Below are 17990 nucleotides of genomic sequence, written 5' to 3' on the forward strand. Positions count from 1 at the left end.
CTACGCACCGGCTCCGGGCACAGGAAAGTGCGCGATGTCCGAGTGTATCGTTATCAAAGAGGCTGCCGTTACATCCCAACGGCGCTCGTTACTGCGCTTTAAAATGCCCGACCGGGGCACTGAGTGTAAGCACTGTGCCCTGCTGCAGCATTTCCGCTGCTGTGAATAGTTCACAGCTTAAAAAGGAAGAAGTTGCCATTTCCTAAATTAACTCGATGTACGGCCAGTATAAAGCTGTGAAGGAAGGTTGAGAATACCTAGATAAGTTAGTATGACTGATACTCAAGACATTTAAAAAAAACTCCACAAAACAAAACCAAAAAAATGAGTTTTTATCTTCTATGAGCTTCTGTGGGAAGTTGCTACAATTTAACAGCTAATAAAATTTTTGCCAACGCCCACTTTCGTGTATCTTTTGTGTAACTTAAGTGATGCAGACTCACCAAATTCAGACATAAAGCTATGGGGGTCAACTTTTTAAGTAATAACGAGCAACTTCCTTAGTTGATAAGACGAATTTATTTTTTGGTGTGATATGACAAATTTCATGTACCATAAAATTGAGTTCTCTTTGTAATTTTGATGTGACTTTAAAGATTTGCTCGCTGATACAAGATCTTAGGTGTTGCTTGTTAAAACTAATACTGCTAATGGGTTAAGAATAGTCCTCAAAATACCTTTGGAAGTGGGTTAAGTTTGTTGGGTTTTTTTAGCCGGACTGCAAATGTTAGCTTACATATTATTCTTATTAATGCATTTTGCAATCATCATAGCCTCACGCTTAGAAGTTCTACTTTCACGGAAAATATAAATTAAAAGCAATTTTCTCTTTTTGCAACACAACTAAAAAGCTGCTGAAACAATTGTTATGAAATTGGTGAAAGTGTTGATGTTAACCGAGGCTATTGCAAAAGAGAAATAACTTTATTGATGCAGTTGAGTTTGAAACGCTGTCAAAAGCAATCATTTTCTTTTTCACCTGATTAGTCTCAGTTGTTCTGGAATAGCCTCACTAAGTATCAGTGTAGATTTTAATTAAATAAAATGCTCAATATGACAGTAGCATCAGGGTTGTCCATGGTGTAGTGTTTTGCTTTTGTTGCAACTTGTAGACTAAATCCTATGTCAAGACTTAGTGTCTAACCCCTAAAAACTTTCTAGCTTCTTTCCTCTGAGTAACTTTTCTTTTTTAATAGAGCTTCAGTGTGTTTGAGTGAGTAAATATTCCTTCCACCTTTCCTTTTTCTTCTGCACCAGTCAGGTTCTACTTATCTTACAGATAGGTGCAACTATATTGATTTGCTTCCAAAACCTAATGTGTCTGAGCTTATCAAAACCGTTATCAAGTGACACATTCACTATGCTTTGTTAAAACATGCGAATTAACATGGAAATTAAAAATGCATGCCTTAGCATTGTTAGTATGCTTAATACTTGAGAGTGTGAACCCATGACCAAATGTCACCATGACATACCACGTTGCTGCCTGTGTAGTGGTGCACAGCAATGATCTGCATGTGTGCTCCAGACCAGCTGAATTGTTACCCTAATCTCACAGCTGTGGGCTATCATACCATAAGGCTCCTGCGTTTGACTGGTTTGCTGTTTTATCATTACACACCAGAATATATCCATTGTTTAGCCTCCTACTATTTTAAAAGTCACAAAACCAAAGCTGTAACTTGCCCTTGTGAATAAGATTTAAGTGATCATCTGTTGTCACCAGTCAGTCTTGCACCGAAGTGTCTAGTGGTCTGTTTAGAATCTAACGCTCAGCCTCAGTGCTGTGTTGAGGAAGAAATGTTAGCCACAGGAATCAGGAAACATAAGATGCCGTGTGTTTGCGGTATCTTCTTTTATTAATTTTTAAGTCATAATTTAAAGAGACAGTATCTGAAGTTATTCTACTGTCAAAATATTTTAAAGACTGCTAAGATTGTAGAAGTTCTGTTTTCAAGTTGACAGTTCAGGTCAACGATACAGGTAGCATAGACATTCAGTGCAGTAGCACTACTAAGTGAATAATAAAATAGCATTTCCAGGGTAATTTCCGTGCCTTTTGGAAGACATTATTGAAAATGCCCCTTCAAGAAAAATGGGGTGCACTAGGTTTAAATTAACTTAGTGATGAAACAAAATGCTCACCATCAAGTTTCTAAACTTTTATTACACCTCTATTAAACTTTACTTAAAACTCAGTCAGAGTAAAAAGATATATGGAATTTCCCCCCCTAGATCTAATGTTTTGTCTGTTGTCTTAAGTTCTATTCACAAATTCTCTTCAAATGCATCAGCATTATAGTTCTGGTATTGCTGTCTACTATTCTGCTATTAATAGAGTCTATTAGTATTTCTGGTGTTCTAGTGTTGTGTTATCAGTGCAAGACGTAGACTTCATTGCTTGTATAAATGAAAAATAAAAAAGGAAATTTTTAAAGTTAGTTTGATTCAGATTTGCCTTAAACTTAATGTATAAGTTTTTCCTTTTTCTTATTTATACAACTGTTTGGTACGTTTAATCTTCCATCTCCCCTCAATTGAACAACATTTTCTAATGCAAGTTAGCTGTGTGAGCATATAAGTGATCTTAAAAGTGTTTATAGACTTGTAAAAATAAATATGTAAACAGACTAAAAGCTATGGGTATTGGAGTTGTCCCACAGTGGGTGGAAGGAGAAACAAGGTCTGAAAACTGCCAAATTGCAGCAGTTTTTCCTTAAATAATTTTTAAACAAATTAAGTTAAAAGCCTTATGTTCCTTTTACACATTTATACTATTCTGGATCCTTAAACTGAGTGATATTACTGCTTTGTCAGTTTATGTTCTTGTTAGCAATGCTATCAATCTGATACTCAACTCCTGTCTTTTCAGGCCTTTTAATGCCTCAGAACGTAAAGCAAGCTCTTATGCTGTTGTAGACTGTGATCCACCAAGAAAGGAAGTTAGTGTCCGCACTGGAGGAGTGACAGATAAGACATCAAGAAAGACTTACACGTTTGATATGGTAACTACTTGTCAAGTTGGGGTCTTGTAGAAACAAGCCAATACATTTCTCTAATATGGTTTGATCACTGCACTGTGTAGTGCTATATGTTACTGTATGGATAAATGGGTTGTGTTGTCTTTTCCTCACAGGTTTTTGGAGCTCAGGCAAAGCAGATTGATGTGTACCGGAGTGTTGTGTGTCCCATTTTGGATGAAGTTATTATGGGTTACAACTGTACAGTGTTTGCGTAAGTAAGCAAGTAGTTATTTTTAAGAAATCTTATTGTAATTTTAGTTTCTTGTTTACATTTTTATTTTTTATCCTCACAGTTATGGCCAAACTGGCACTGGTAAGACCTTCACAATGGAAGGGGAGCGGTCACCCAATGAGGAATACACTTGGGAAGAGGTATATTTTCATTCCTGAGATTTCTCTTGTCTGTACTATAGTTCAAAGTTAGAAATTGCAGAAGGTTAAAGGAAACCTAAAGTTAATGTCTCTCACATCCTGAAGCTGACTTTCTTTAAACGTTTGTAAATTAACAAATTGTCTCATTCACTTATATGAAAATCAAAATTTTACATCTTTAATGCATCACAAGTCTTGGTGAACTTTATATGGAAGATGGCCTTTGTCCAAGGCATTCTTGCTTATATCAAATCAGACTATTTAGCTGGAATTCCACTCCCGCCCCCAAATCTTTTGGTACATTTATGTATTTAATATTTTACTTTAATTTATAGGATCCACTAGCAGGTATAATACCCCGTACATTGCATCAAATATTTGAAAAACTCACAGAGAATGGCACTGAGTTTTCAGTGAAAGTCTCTCTTTTGGAAATATATAATGAGGAGCTTTTTGATCTTCTGAATCCTACCCCTGATGTCGGAGAAAGATTGCAGATGTTTGATGACCCTCGGAACAAGGTTAGTGCTGTCTTCCAAAATTTTTATCTTAAGGATTTCGGGATTGTTGAGATGTATAATAAGCATGTGTTATTTTCAAACAGAGAGGTGTAATTATTAAAGGCTTGGAAGAAGTAACAGTGCACAACAAAAATGAAGTCTATCAAATCCTGGAAAGGGGTGCAGCAAAAAGAACAACTGCAGCAACATACATGAATGCGTATTCCAGGTACAAATCTTCCCTGTTTCAGAAACTTTGGTTTGTTCTTGTTTTATTAAACAGAATCTTACGAAAGAAATAAGATGCTGAAGCTAGTGCAACCCTGGCATGATACTGGGATTGTGTAATCACAGTTCAGATTGCTAAATGTGGGTTATAAAGCCATGGTTAGAACTTCTTCCTTATCACATACTGTGGAGTGATTCTAATAGGTGTATGAAGAGGCATTATAAAATCTGAATGCTTCTCATCCTAGAAATATGCAAGCTGTTTTTCTCTGTATAATTTTTTATATGCGCTTCCTCTCTTGTTGAGAGTTTGCACGCTTTGTTTTGAGTGTGCCCCTTAATATGCACTGTCTAGTTGAAACAGTGGCGTTCTACCTACCTCTAGCTGAGACATAAGTAGCAGAATGTTCTTAGTCTGTAATCTGGAATTTTGAAATTTAAGTATAATTTGAAGATAAGAAGTTAACTTTTTCAAAGCTTTATATATCTGAGGAAACAAAAGATAGAAGTCAAACAGACGCATAACTGAAATACACTGTATGTATTAGCATGAAATAAGTATCCTCTGTAGTAGATATTGTACATTTTTAAAAAGAAAGCTATAGTCCTTTCAGTTTTGGAAGATGTTTAGCTGATATACCTGTATTACAGAGGTGGATTGTCTTCGTTCTAGCTGTTATGGGTGGTGGGAAGTTTTTTTGCCAATCCTGTTCACTAAATAAAAACTTGGTGTAAGAACCTCAACTATCCTTTCTTCTCCTTACCATCAGTAGAAAATGGTATATTAGGATTTGTTACTGAAATTGGAACTTCACAATACTGCTAAGATCTGCTTTTTACAGGCTGTCACAAGACCATCTTTTCAAACTACAGCTTCTGAAAAGTTGCGAACTGGATTGTGCAAGTTAGAGATAAGATTGAGGGTTTGGGGTTTTTTTTTTATATGGCAATGCAGGTTACTTCACATGATTGCACTAGTAGTCAGAATCTAGCAGAGACACCTTGGTCAAAAATATCGTTGTTTATTACTGATTTCTCATTGTTGTACTGCAAAGGTGATATCTATGTCAGTGTGAGCAAGTAGTGATCCAGTGTTTCAATAAGCAAGGAACACCCTGCCCATGTCATATTTTAAATTAAAGATATACTGAGCACATCTATCTACTGATGCAAGGGAATGGGTATTTGGCTACAGTAGATTAGAACGCAGAACTAATTTAATCTGAAATTACAGGTAATGTGGAGAATTTGTTCTGCCAGAGCTGTTTAATGCGTGGTCAAACTGGTGCAATTTGATAGCTATAGTTTTCTATATATGTCAGCTTCCTATTGTGAATACTTATTAAAGGAATAAGCTCAAGCTAAAATAATCTTGAATTATACTGCTGTTTTGAATGAAGACTGAATTGAACTTTTAAGATTTTAATATTGGATTTGGCTACTTGCTGATTTTCTTAACCTGAATAAAGAAGACTAAATTTCTTAATCTCTCATTTTGTAAAACTGTTTTTAGTGTATTTACTAAAAATCTACACGCCAGTTTTCCTGACATCTCTGAACTGAGAACACACAAATGTAAACAAAAACAAAGTGTTTCTCTTGGTTTTGCTTAAAATAACGATAATTAAATAAGGTAATAGTCATCCAGTTGATTCATCACTGATTTTAAGTACCATATTTGTATGCGTACACACAAAAATATACTTGATAGAATAACTTTGTGTATTAAAAATGTGTAAGTCCCAATTAATGAGCCAAATGTATTCCTTAAAAAGAGCATGGATGCCTACTTGCAGCTGTGTCATGTAGTAAGCAGATTGGCTTTAACAGGATGTCTGTCTGAAACTGAGTTCTCTTGTAGCCGTTCCCACTCTGTGTTTTCGATTACCATCCATATGAAAGAAACAACAGTAGATGGAGAAGAACTTGTTAAAATTGGGAAGCTAAACTTGGTAAGTATTTGAACTAAATGTCACTGATGACATTCTTAAAGTAATGAACTAGAATAATCTGATCTCATTCTCTTGAGACGCTAAGGTGGGTTTTTTCCAATAAGGGAAAAATAATTGCTTTTCATGAAGTTATATTAATTATATTTGTCACTCTAAGAAGTGCCGGTTTCATTTGTCACCCCAATGTCTTTTGAACAACTTAGAAGCTAGTTTGTGTGTGTTGCATTCTGCAACACTATGGGGCAAGCATTCTACAGGGTTGAGACAGCACCGTGTTTCTTCCTCTTGTCTTTCAGGTTGATCTTGCAGGAAGTGAAAATATTGGTCGATCTGGGGCAGTTGACAAGAGAGCTCGTGAAGCTGGAAATATCAACCAGTCTCTCCTGACACTAGGAAGAGTTATCACTGCTCTAGTAGAAAGAGCCCCGCATATTCCATACAGGGAATCTAAACTTACAAGAATCCTTCAAGACTCTCTTGGAGGACGAACAAAAACATCAATCATTGCCACAGTTTCTCCTGCATCTATAAATCTTGAGGTAAATTTAAGTCTGAACATCTGTTCCTAAAATAGATACTGTATTTTGCTAATGATACAAAAATATGAGTTAATTCCTCAGCTTGACCTGGTGTTACATCTTTTTATCACAGGAAACATTGAGTACGCTGGAATATGCCCACAGAGCAAAGAACATAATGAACAAGCCTGAAGTTAATCAGAAGCTAACAAAAAAAGCTCTTATTAAGGTAAGCTAGATATATATCTTCACAAATTAAGTTACAGGTTAGGTTTTATTCTGTTACCATAGTTTTTGCTATGCAAGACTTATGAAGTTGTGGAGAAGCTTTAACTAGTAGCAGTGTTTTTCTGATGTGATTTTAATCACTGAACTGATGCTTTCAAACTTAGCTACTCCACTGGTACAGCATTAGTCACTTTGCAGATACTAACAGTTTTGCTAAGACTAAAGCTGGATAGAAAGAGCTATTGCTACTATCTATGACTGTATGGATTACCTTTTTACAAGTTAGTGGAGAGTCACTAAATGACACTGGATATTTTTTTACTTGCTGTATTAGCAGCTTCATTCCCTAGAAAGTGCCTGAATTAAAGTGAACTTGTGCTAAGTATGAATGAAGAGCCAGTGGGAAGTAGCTGACTGCTATTAAGGAAGCTGTAGTTCCCATTGTAAGCTGTTATATGTGACCAAGTACAATTCAAATGGGAGGTTTCAATCCTTTACATGTATCTAGTGGTATGAATTTAAATGATGCTGCACCTCACTTGGAACAGAACTGAAGTGCTTTGCTTCTGTGCTTATGCAAAACTTTCATAAAGCACTATCTTTGTGAAGTATCTGTTAGGCAAAATCTTGAAAGCAAAGTAGAAATTTTCAGGTTTGCATGTGATTGTTTCTTTATGCAGGAATATACTGAAGAGATTGAGCGTCTGAAGAGAGACCTTGCTGCTGCACGAGAAAAAAATGGGGTCTATATTTCCCTTGAAAATTATGAGTATGTCTTCAAAATTTCCATAAAATTGCTAACAATAAATCTCAGATACTGGTACCTGTCTTTATACAGAAATGCTCTCGGATCTGTTTTCACACCAGAAAATTGAAGATAGGAGAATTAATTAGTAGTAGTTAATTATTACACAAAAGAAGCCTAAAGTGTAGATTTGCTCTGACCATTTTATTTTTATGTGGAACTTAACATAAGCATAGCCAGGATGAAGATTTACACCATGCAGCCTTCCTTTCAGTGAAAATTCATATAGGAGAACAAACAGGAATTTTACAGTGGAAAATTGTCTTAAATCCTTTCTATGTTAGGTGAAAATTGCCTGCTTTTCATACAGAATTTAGCAGTACTTATTTTTGAAATTACTAAATACGTGTAGATAATCTTGAAATCAGCTCTTACTTGATTAATTTGTTTGTTTTAATCCTTGCTTCAGAGCCCTTAATGGAAAGCTGACAGTTCAGGAAGAACAAATTGCAGAGTATATTGACAAAATCAACGTCATGGAGGGAGAAGTGAAAAGAGTAAGTGACATTTCTCAGTTGTGGCTTAAATCTGCCAAAAAATGAAAGTAATCTCTGGGGAAGGAGGAAAAAAGTTTGAGCAAAGAAACAGTCTGAGGAGTTTTTGTTCTTACACTTCCCTAAGTAGTCAAGAGTAGAAGCTTTCTAATCCTTGAAGTTAGGAAGTTGAAATATCATATATGAAGTTGTAGAATGCTTTTTTTTTAAGAAAAAAAAGCTGTTCATGTCTACTACTTTACCTTTCAATTGTTTTTCTGGGTTTTCAGCAAAAATCTGCTTGTAAAATGGTATTGTCTCAGTTGACAGATACATGTGTAGAAGCAAAGAATGAGGGGAGAGTGGAGAAGGTAATGAGCTCCCATGAACAAATTGCACAGACAGTAAATAGCTTTTAAAGAGCTTCCTCTTTAAAAGAAATGGAGATATTACTTTACTGGAATATGTAACTATTCTATGTAATCAGCTTTGCTGACTCTCTTCTGTCTGTTTAGGTTTGTTTAGTGGGGAATTTTTTCTTGTGCTGTAAAAATTGTTCGGTCTTGTGGACTGAGTGAGGAAGCAAGGGATTATTATGGTGAAAATTGTGTGGGTCTGTGAAATTTTCGGTCAATACAGAGGCTATACAAATCTATAGTCTAGGTTTAAGACCTCTGAGCCTAACAGCTGAAACTACATTGGTAGATAGATGACAACTTGCTTTCTGGTTTTGTGGCATAACTTAAGTGATGTGAAGTAGGACTCTTGAATTTATAAAAAGCAGTGTTGCCCTATGGATGTTTGTCTTCCACTTTAGGTCACTGAACTGTTCACAGTTAATAAAAATGAACTGGAACAGTGTAAAACAGATCTGCAAATCAAGGAGAAAGAACTGGAAGAAGCACAAAAAGATCTGCAAGAAACAAAGGTTCATCTGGCTGAAGAGGAATATGTGGTTTCAGTTTTAGAAAACACTGAACAAAAACTTCATGGCACAGCCAGCAAGGTTGTCACAGTTCTTGCACCTAACTGTAACAGTAGCTTTCCCTATTTAGGAGTTTCATGGGCTGTTCAAGCAAATCATTGCTAAAGCATGATGCGAGTGTGACAAAACCTGAATTTATGATGGTAAACTAGTATTAACTGTCTCTATAAACTATATTATGATGAAAAGCTACTTAAGATTTTAGGAGTTTTTCTGTGGTAATATTGACAGTTAACTGCTAAACATACTGGTTGATCTGGAGTTACCAGTGAGAGTTCCAGTGTTTTGAGTTGTTTTGCAGAATAAGTAGTTTTCTTTACTGGAAACTTATGACTGGCCCTACAAAAAAGTTAAGTTCTATATAACTGGGGTAGAAAAAAAAGCTTTACCAAGATGTGTGCAGTAACTTACACTGACTGAGTGAGTAAAGGAACCTGTTGCCCTGTAACCTCTGTATTTCAGGGTATGGTTTCGATGTGTTTGTAGATTGGTCATAATTATCAAAACTGACTTGATTTGGGAAGAGAGTGAGTGTCCTGCTACTTAAACTGCAAAGGGATGAAACTTGTATCTTTAGTCAACCTGAAAATGTCTTTAACTCAGATTCCTGTAAGGTTGGGAGGGGATGCCTTGTTTTTAGCATGTGGGTTGTGGAGTCTTTCTGTGAAAGAAATGGATACAGAAATTATTATGCTGACTGCAAAACCAAGAATCAATTATATGTTCAAATTCTAAGTTATTTATCACAGAATTAGTACTGTAAATCTCTTGCTTGACTACTGTTAAAGAAAATGTTTATGCTTAAATCTTTTGAAAAAGGTTGAAGTGGTCAGGAATTTTTTTGTTACTAATCTGTGATAAATGGTATCTTAATTCTGTAAATACTGAGGATATCCTTTTATTTATGCTTTAATTCAAAGTTAAAACCAATAGTCTCTAGTAGGTAACTTCTTCCTCTGTTCTACGACTATATAAATTATATAACACCAGGATTAAGAACAGTTGTAATTTGATGTTGTAAAGGGAAATACCTGTCTTCTGGAGAGGTAACTTCTTTAACTCAGAACTACAGTTGCTTTTCAACATATAATATATATACTGCACTTCTTGTTTAAAGACTGACTAACTTTTAAAAATTGTAGTTACTTAGTACAGTTGAAGAAACTACCAAGGATGTATCTGGTCTCCATGCGAAACTGGACCGTAAGAAGGCTGTTGATCAACACAATGCTATCGTCCAAAATACATTTGCAGGACAAATGAATGTTTTGTTCAACAAAATACAAGATTCAGTTAATGAAAACAGTTTGAAGCAGCAACAGATGTTGACATCTTACACAAATTTTATAGGTAAGTTTAATACCTGTATCGATATGTTAACCTGAACTTTTGCAACAGTAGTACCAAAGACCATTTGTTAAAATGGGTTTGTTCCACTAAGAGATATTATTTTAAGCAATGTAATGATTACAGTTGCACCAATAATAACGTATTTGGCATGATCAACAACCTTCCTGTGCTGTATCAGGCAGTAATGTGATGAGCAATGAGAGGAGTTCCTATCTTAAAGTAAACTTTAAAAAATTATGAGTTTGTAATGCTTCTTGATTTCTTTTGTAGGTGACCTCCTGTCTGCCAGTTCTTCAGCAGCTAATATTCTTGCATCAGTTGTGTCAGCATCTTTTGCATCTGTTAAAGAATTGGTCTCTACTGAAGCTTCTCAAGTGTCTGAAAAAATAACACAACATGAGAATCTGTCACTTAATTGTAAAGCTGAGCTGCTGAGATTAATTGTTAGTAAACTTACATACTCCTATATTATTTAAATATATGAAACTGTTCTCAATCAAAAGGGGTTCTCTAAATATTTTACAGGGTTTGGATTTTTTTTCTGATACTCTCTACCTCTCTCTGCTTCAGCACTTGGCCATGATATGTATCTTTTCACTTCCCCTCCCATGTTACCACTACAGGATATAGCGTGCTATATAGCTAATACTGTAATAGCAGAGTACAAGGATATGCATGTGGATAGCTTCTTACAAATGTAGATGACGGAACAGTCATGCCCTGTTTTAATTTTGTGGTTTTTTTAACCATTTTCCTAGGAGGAACATACATCTGGATTAGGAAGAGCATTGAATAGCTTGACACCAATGGTAGAATTTGTCTTGGGGCTAAACTGTCAGTTTCAGGGTAACATGAGGAAATATTCTGCTGTGGCTGACAAGGTAATGCATTCTATTTAATCTACAGATAAGTCTTTTTCTGCAGTGTATCAGTGTTTCCACTTCTGGTCTGGCCTTTTTTGTTTTGTTATGTCTTATGAGTTCTACCTGTTAGCTCTTTCATTCAGATGCGAGTGTCGCCACCGCTCACGAGTGTGGTGTATTTGGTTGTTACCTGTATGGGCACAACTGTTCACCTAAATGTAACAGAGTACTGATAAAACATAGATACTTAATGCTATACATAACAAATGTTTGATAATATCCTTCATATAGTCTTTCCTATATTTTAGAAATCTAAAATAACCAAGTTAGACAAGTCTTATCACTCCCAATTTTTCCTGCTGTCATACCAGAATTTTTCTGTAGTCACTTTGATTCCTGGAGAATGTGATGCTGTATCTTGTTGACAGTAACTGTAAGTGCAGACAACACTGCACTTATTTTAAAAGTCCTTTGCTTCTGTTTTTAGTTCTAGCCTATCTCATAATGTTTATGTAGAACTGCAGCCTCAGTCTTTCATTCCTTTTTTTCCCCCACATTTTGTAAAAAATAACTCTTTACTCCTAGTGACCTGTTGCTCAGACTGAAATTTTTTTCCCTTCTGTCAGTTACAGCTCATGCAAAGTCAACTCCCATATTCTAGAGGCTTTTAAATTGTTTTCAGACTTGTAAGCCATGGACTATTTGCTGTCTCAGTGCTTGCTTCTTGCTCTTGTCTTAACCAAGAGCCTTGTCTGTGTCTTCCTATTTTTTCTGCTTTGCATACTAAATTTTGTTTGGAAAAGCCCACACCAAGTTCTAGTCTGTAACTTCAGACTGCTTTAAGTGTTATTTTCCACCTTTTATGCACAATACTTTATTGGTACCTTTGACAATTTCGTTTGGGGCAGAGTTTGTTCCTATATAAATTATGCTAGGGAAAAGTATCCAATTCTTACCTAAAGATGACAAATATTAACTTTAAATAATATTTTTTTTTTTTTCAAAGATGGAGGGTCATAAAAAGGAAATTGATACCTTTTTTGGAGATCTTTCTCTCACTCTGAAAAGATTACAGGAAGAAACAGCCAGTGTGTTTGCTCAGCTTCAGAATGATTGTGAGAATTTAAAAGAAGAATTGGAAATGACGAGGTTGGCACATACAAAGGTATCCTTAGAGTAAGAAGAAATCCTAACACCAACTGTGATTGCATGCTTTCATTTAAACTCTTTAGCAGTAAACTGTTGCACTTGGTTCAGAAGAAATTTTAGGACAGTAACTTGACCTTTTCAGCCTCTGTTAGGCTGCTTTAAGAAGCTTGTGTAGGAAGGTAACAAAACAGTTTACCCTTTCTCTGATCATGTCTAGTATATATATGTGCCTTTACATATATCTGAAAAAGCAAAGTGCCTGTATCTTTTCTACACAAACTTGTATCTTCAGCTTTAGAATGACGAAGCTTGGTCATCTGCTGCATTTTTAATAAAGGCATTCAAGTACCCTTTAAGCATGTTAGAAAGTGCGGAATAACAGTGAAATGTGTGACATCTTTCTTAACAGGCTGCAGCCGAATTAATGTCCTCACTGCAGAGCCAGCTTGACCTGTTTGCTCAGGAGACTCAGAAGAACTTAACTAATGTACTCACAAAAAATGGAAGCTTGAAGACCACCATTGCTGCTGTGCAAGAAAATGTTGACCTGTAAGGAGCAGATTACTTTTGGTGCATACTTGTGCAAGATAAAACTATGTATGAAGAGGACTGCAAAATTAGATGCTCTTCATATTTAAATGCTTATAAAATCTTCTGGACAAGACCTCTATGTTAGACCTGAGTTCTGCCACAGAATATAGATCATAATTCACCTTTCCCCAGAGTGAAAAGTAGCTCTACAAGGCTTTTCCTCAAACTTGTCTCTTGAGCATATTGCAGATAAGAGACCATGGTTTTAGGGGCAGTACACTGATGAACAACCTTCATTATGGCTGTACTTCAGGATTTTATACCATAAAGTCTTAGCTTGAAGTTTAATAGTGTATCTATTGCAGCATGCTTCATTCAGTTGCAGACTGAATAATGAAGGTCTTGCCAAAGTTGCTGGTTTCTTGTTCATTTGGTTTAGGGAATTTAACAAACCTACTGCTTAATGTGCTACAATTTGTAAATTTACTAAATAGAGCAACAGCATTATAACTAACTGGTTTGATACGACTGTACTACTTTGCTGCTTCTGGTCTCAAATATTTCTAAATGTAGAATGTGTTAAAATCCACCTTTCAAAATCTTTGAACTGTTACAAATATGTTGTTGCAGGAAAACTACAGACCTAGTCAGCAGTACAACTTCCAATCATGGTAGATTTATTGCATCTCTGGATAATTTCTCTCAAGAGCTCAGGATCATAAATGCTGAAAACAAGATGATACTGGAAGAATCCACTGACCAGTGTCATCAACTTCTCAGTAATCTCAAAAATGTGTCTCAGGATACTGATAAGTGGGGTGAATTTACAACTGCTCAGATAGTCGACTTTACCAGTCAGCAGCTGTTATCCTTTGGTGAGGAGAAACAGAAACTTCAGTGTTTACAAAAGGTACAGTATAGTTGTTTGTAGTCTAATACAACACTCTGAGACAAAGTTTTACAGTAGAATTTGGGGGGGGGAGTGTTCTCACTTATAGCCAGAACAAAAATGTGCTTTTTGATCCTAGCAGACTTCTGTTACTCAGCTTAAATAGATGCAATTAGAGGAAATCAAAAGCTTGATTAAACATTAAGACTTTGAACTTAGAGTACAAATAACTTCAATAATGGTGTCTTGATTAATTCCACATGGCTAAATTCCATTTGTAGTCTGGGCTTTTTACATCACCTTGGTAGTGTATATCTCTAATTCTAAAGCTTTATTTACCAGTAATGTCCCTGGGAGATTTGCACAATGATCACGTACAGACTGTATTCTGGAGGATGCAAGTAACTTTATTGTTCAGATGGATTAACATTATGGGAGAAAGCATTCCTTTTAGGTATCTGCTAGTTCTGACCTCTTATCTGAGAATTTCTTTAATTTTTTTAAATTTTCATCACAAACTTCATTTTCCACCCTTGTTTTATTGCTCTAATAAGTAATGAAATATGCAAATCCAACATTTTGTTAACTTTTAGAAAGAAAAACTTAAAAGCATTTGCAGTCTCAAGACACCCCTGTATCTGTTATACCTACTGAATGCTTCAGGAGTTTCATTCCAATTGGAATGGCTAAAAATATGTTTTCCTTCTTTTCCCTTACAAATGCAAAAAGTTCCAAGTGCTTGTAGGATCTTCACTTTCACTTGAATATCCTAATTCTGTGCAGGGTTGTGCATAGAAGCATGAGGAGTCTGATCTGAACGAGATAACATCATCTTTATTCTTATGAGTAGCTTTCTAAAATGATCATACTTTCTAAGAAACTGTCTTCTGAAGATGGCTCTCAAAATGAGAGTGTAAAACTGGCACTGAAACCTCTCAATTTGAGGTCTCTCGGTTGTTTCGTTTCAGTTCATGTCACTAATCGTGCACCACATCTTAGAAAAGAGGCCATAGCCTTAACTTTCCTGTTAACTTGGTGTTTTTGATTGGGTTTTTTTGTTTTGCCTTGTTTTCAGGAAAATGATGAAAACTGTGAGAAAGCAATAGCTGAAATTGCTGACTGTGTTGGTAGACAAAAGGCTGCTGAGGAGAAGGTACTAAATGGCCTTCTGGATCAGGTAAATGTTGATCAGGAGATACTTCTGGAGAAGAAGCTGGCACTTAATAAGGAAGCACAGCATGGACTGACTCAGGTTAATGGTTTCCTGCAAGAGGATCTTAGAGTGGATATTCCAACAGGTATTTAAAATAAGTTGGGGACAGAATGGTCTTACAGAAAGCAATTTGAGTTGCAGAGTTTGTAAGTTAAAGTTAATGGGGACATAATGTAACTAGCAGCCTTGCACCGTTTTTAAGGTGCATATGAAGAATGATGATTGAACAAAACATGATTTCTCTTTTGAGTTAATGTAAAATTGACAATCTGTAATTAAAGCAGTTGCTGAAAGTGTTTAATAGTGCCTTTCATTAGTGTACAATCTTCATTAAAGGGACAACTCCACAGAGAAGAGACTACGTCTATCCAGTCACACTTGTGAGAACAGAACCCCGGGAGCTTCTGCTGGAGCAATTAAGGCAAAAACAAGAAAAGCTTGATGCTATGCTAAACAGTGTGACAAGGGAGTTGGAAGAAGATGCAGATCAGGTATGTGTATGAATGGCAAATGAGGCTCTTCAAAATGGATTTCACATCTTCAGAGCTGTTGCAGCCTTTGTATTTCACAGGGTATTTAGTCAGGTGTACTAAGCTTTTGTCAAAAACAGTATCTTGAAAAATAAGACATTAGTAATCTAGAGACTTTCATTTCTGTTTGTCAAAAATGAAGTGCCATGTCTTCTGTAAATCTGATCGTGCTTTGTACATTCACCTAGGAAATGTAGACATTAAATACACTTTTCTGAAAACTTCTGTTTTAGGACCTGTTGGAAGAGGGAGAAGAGTTGCAAGAATCCAGTGAAAGGCTTCCTCATGACAACTCCTTAGTAGATACAAACATAGGCTGTCATGAAAATGGTGGAATTCCCTTTTTCCAGGTAAATTCCACAGATATTCCAAACAGCTGTGTATTTAAGAGTGAAGAAAAAATACTGTTCCATTATAGTGCTGTAGTCTAAAGTCACCTACTATCATGTAGCATAGTCTCACAGCTTCTTTAAATCCTGTAGAACACGCTTTGTTAGACTTGAGCTGAAATAACAGCAGATGCTGATAACAGCAGATAAAATAATGCAAAGTTCTGACAAACTGGACAGACAGTAGAAAACTCCAGCAAATAATCCTGCATGAAAAAACTTGTCATCATTTACTCAACATGAACTTAATGGAAAAGTTGGAATTAGATGTGGTGTATTTTTTTAGAGGCCAAAGAGAAATAGTAACATGTTTGATTCTTTACTGATTTTTTTACTTACTTCCTTTTGACCCTCTTGCTCTACTGATGTGTCAGTGTAAACCCCTGGAATATTCGGTTTGGGGGTGGAGTGTATTTATTCCTTAAAAGCTGATGAACTTCCAAATGTCGACAATAAATATCTTTAGTATATGCAATATTAGGAACTTTTTTCAGGAGTTCTACCGAGGTGTTTTCTCTCAGAGCATTATATACTGCATTGTACATGAGCAAGTAGTCTTTAATTTCTTTGTGTTTTCTTACTATGGATAATTTATTGGGCATTTTCTTTAAATCCCAGCACAAAAGGAGTCACAAAAAGGATAAAGAGAACAAATCTGCAGCTACAGTGGAGAAGAACAGAATAGAGGATATGACGGAACAGTTTCTTCCCAAATCTAAGCTTCCTTTAAGAACAGTGAACTAAGATATAGCACTGCAGATCCCTGTTTTCAAATACTTGTATCTAATTGTCTACTGAGCCATAACTTTCTTTGGTTATTCTCGGTCTCTGTATATAGTGAAATATTGATGCAAAGTTCAATCAAAAAACTGGTCTGCCAGATGTCCTGTCTTTGCCCCATTTTACTATACTGTAGCTTGCAAAATATTAAGTCTTAAAAAAAAAAGAAAAAAGGGAAAAGAGGAAAAAAAAAAACCACAAACCAAACAAACCTGCAGATTATGGTGCTGTATCTTAATTAGACTTTTATGTTGTCAAATAAGAGATCCTTTTCTGTTTCTCAGTAGATTTAAAACGGAGTGGAAAGGGATGTGGAAAATTTGTCAGCATTACCAGCTACCATTAATTTTTTAAATTTACTGTAAATAAGTATTCTGTTTTTATACCTGCTTTTTTGTCTGATTCCTGTTTCTATGAAGTAAATAGTTGGTTTTTGACTGGGATACCTCAAATAAATCATTGATACATAGCAAACAAATGTATAAGCACCTCCATCAGAGTAACATAAGCTTATATGACTTCCATCTTCCATTACGAGGTTTAATTTAGCTGAAACATTAGCAGCTCTGTCATAAGTCTTGTGCTGTCAGAAAAGGATGGTTCCATCCCTTGTTCCATAATAGACAGCTTTATTTCAGTGCCACTTCAGTATATGAAAGTGGCACTGCTTTCACTAGTATGAAAGCTAGTCTTACTGCTGGGTTTTGTGGTGTTCTGTTGTTTGTTTTAAACCCCACTGTACTTGTCTTCCACTTCACCTTCAGCTATGCTGTGTTGACTTGGATGTCATGTAGTCAACCACAGCTTATGTATTGTTAACTGGCATCATTTCTTTTAAGGTGTAGATACTTAACATTAAAACATGCAGCTCCAGTGTTGTGTAATAGCAGTGAATTTCCAGTAATTGACAGTAGCATTTGACCAGCTGTTCTTTTCCTGCTCCTTACCTGACAATTTGAAGAAAACTACAAGCTATGATGTCCTAAAAAGGTAGATGCATCAGACCACAACGAAAGTGGGGAGAGACACTGGAAGTCAGCCTTAATTTACATTGAAGCACTATTCTTAGCAATTGAAGAGATGCCTTTTGTTTGTTTTTCTATATTCCAGCTTGCAGGCTGAATTTGATCTTTCTTTAAAAGGGTGGTCCATATGTCTGTTTGTCTTTGAGAAAGTATACCAATGGGATGCACTTGGGGCACCATTCAGAGA

General features: G+C 35.8%; 1 protein-coding gene across 1 annotated transcript in view; it reads left to right on the forward strand.

The window, feature by feature from the left end:
• KIF11 (kinesin family member 11) overlaps positions 1 to 16742 on the forward strand; it is a 17021-nt gene extending 279 nt beyond the window's left edge. The window contains exons 2-22 of the mRNA XM_010183060.1: positions 2873 to 3005; positions 3137 to 3234; positions 3317 to 3395; positions 3731 to 3916; positions 4000 to 4124; positions 5985 to 6075; positions 6372 to 6614; positions 6727 to 6822; positions 7502 to 7590; positions 8036 to 8123; positions 8917 to 9105; positions 10227 to 10434; positions 10705 to 10877; positions 11193 to 11315; positions 12304 to 12462; positions 12856 to 12995; positions 13608 to 13887; positions 14942 to 15164; positions 15416 to 15570; positions 15843 to 15959; positions 16617 to 16742. Coding sequence (XP_010181362.1) covers positions 2873 to 3005; positions 3137 to 3234; positions 3317 to 3395; positions 3731 to 3916; positions 4000 to 4124; positions 5985 to 6075; positions 6372 to 6614; positions 6727 to 6822; positions 7502 to 7590; positions 8036 to 8123; positions 8917 to 9105; positions 10227 to 10434; positions 10705 to 10877; positions 11193 to 11315; positions 12304 to 12462; positions 12856 to 12995; positions 13608 to 13887; positions 14942 to 15164; positions 15416 to 15570; positions 15843 to 15959; positions 16617 to 16742 — 3121 coding nt within the window. The remainder of the gene's footprint in view (positions 1 to 2872; positions 3006 to 3136; positions 3235 to 3316; positions 3396 to 3730; positions 3917 to 3999; positions 4125 to 5984; positions 6076 to 6371; positions 6615 to 6726; positions 6823 to 7501; positions 7591 to 8035; positions 8124 to 8916; positions 9106 to 10226; positions 10435 to 10704; positions 10878 to 11192; positions 11316 to 12303; positions 12463 to 12855; positions 12996 to 13607; positions 13888 to 14941; positions 15165 to 15415; positions 15571 to 15842; positions 15960 to 16616) is intronic.
• The last annotated feature ends 1248 nt before the right edge of the window (positions 16743 to 17990 follow it).

Source organism: Mesitornis unicolor, unplaced genomic scaffold (genome assembly GCF_000695765.1).
Source record: "Mesitornis unicolor isolate BGI_N332 unplaced genomic scaffold, ASM69576v1 scaffold47344, whole genome shotgun sequence".
Lineage (NCBI taxonomy): Eukaryota > Metazoa > Chordata > Aves > Mesitornithiformes > Mesitornithidae > Mesitornis > Mesitornis unicolor.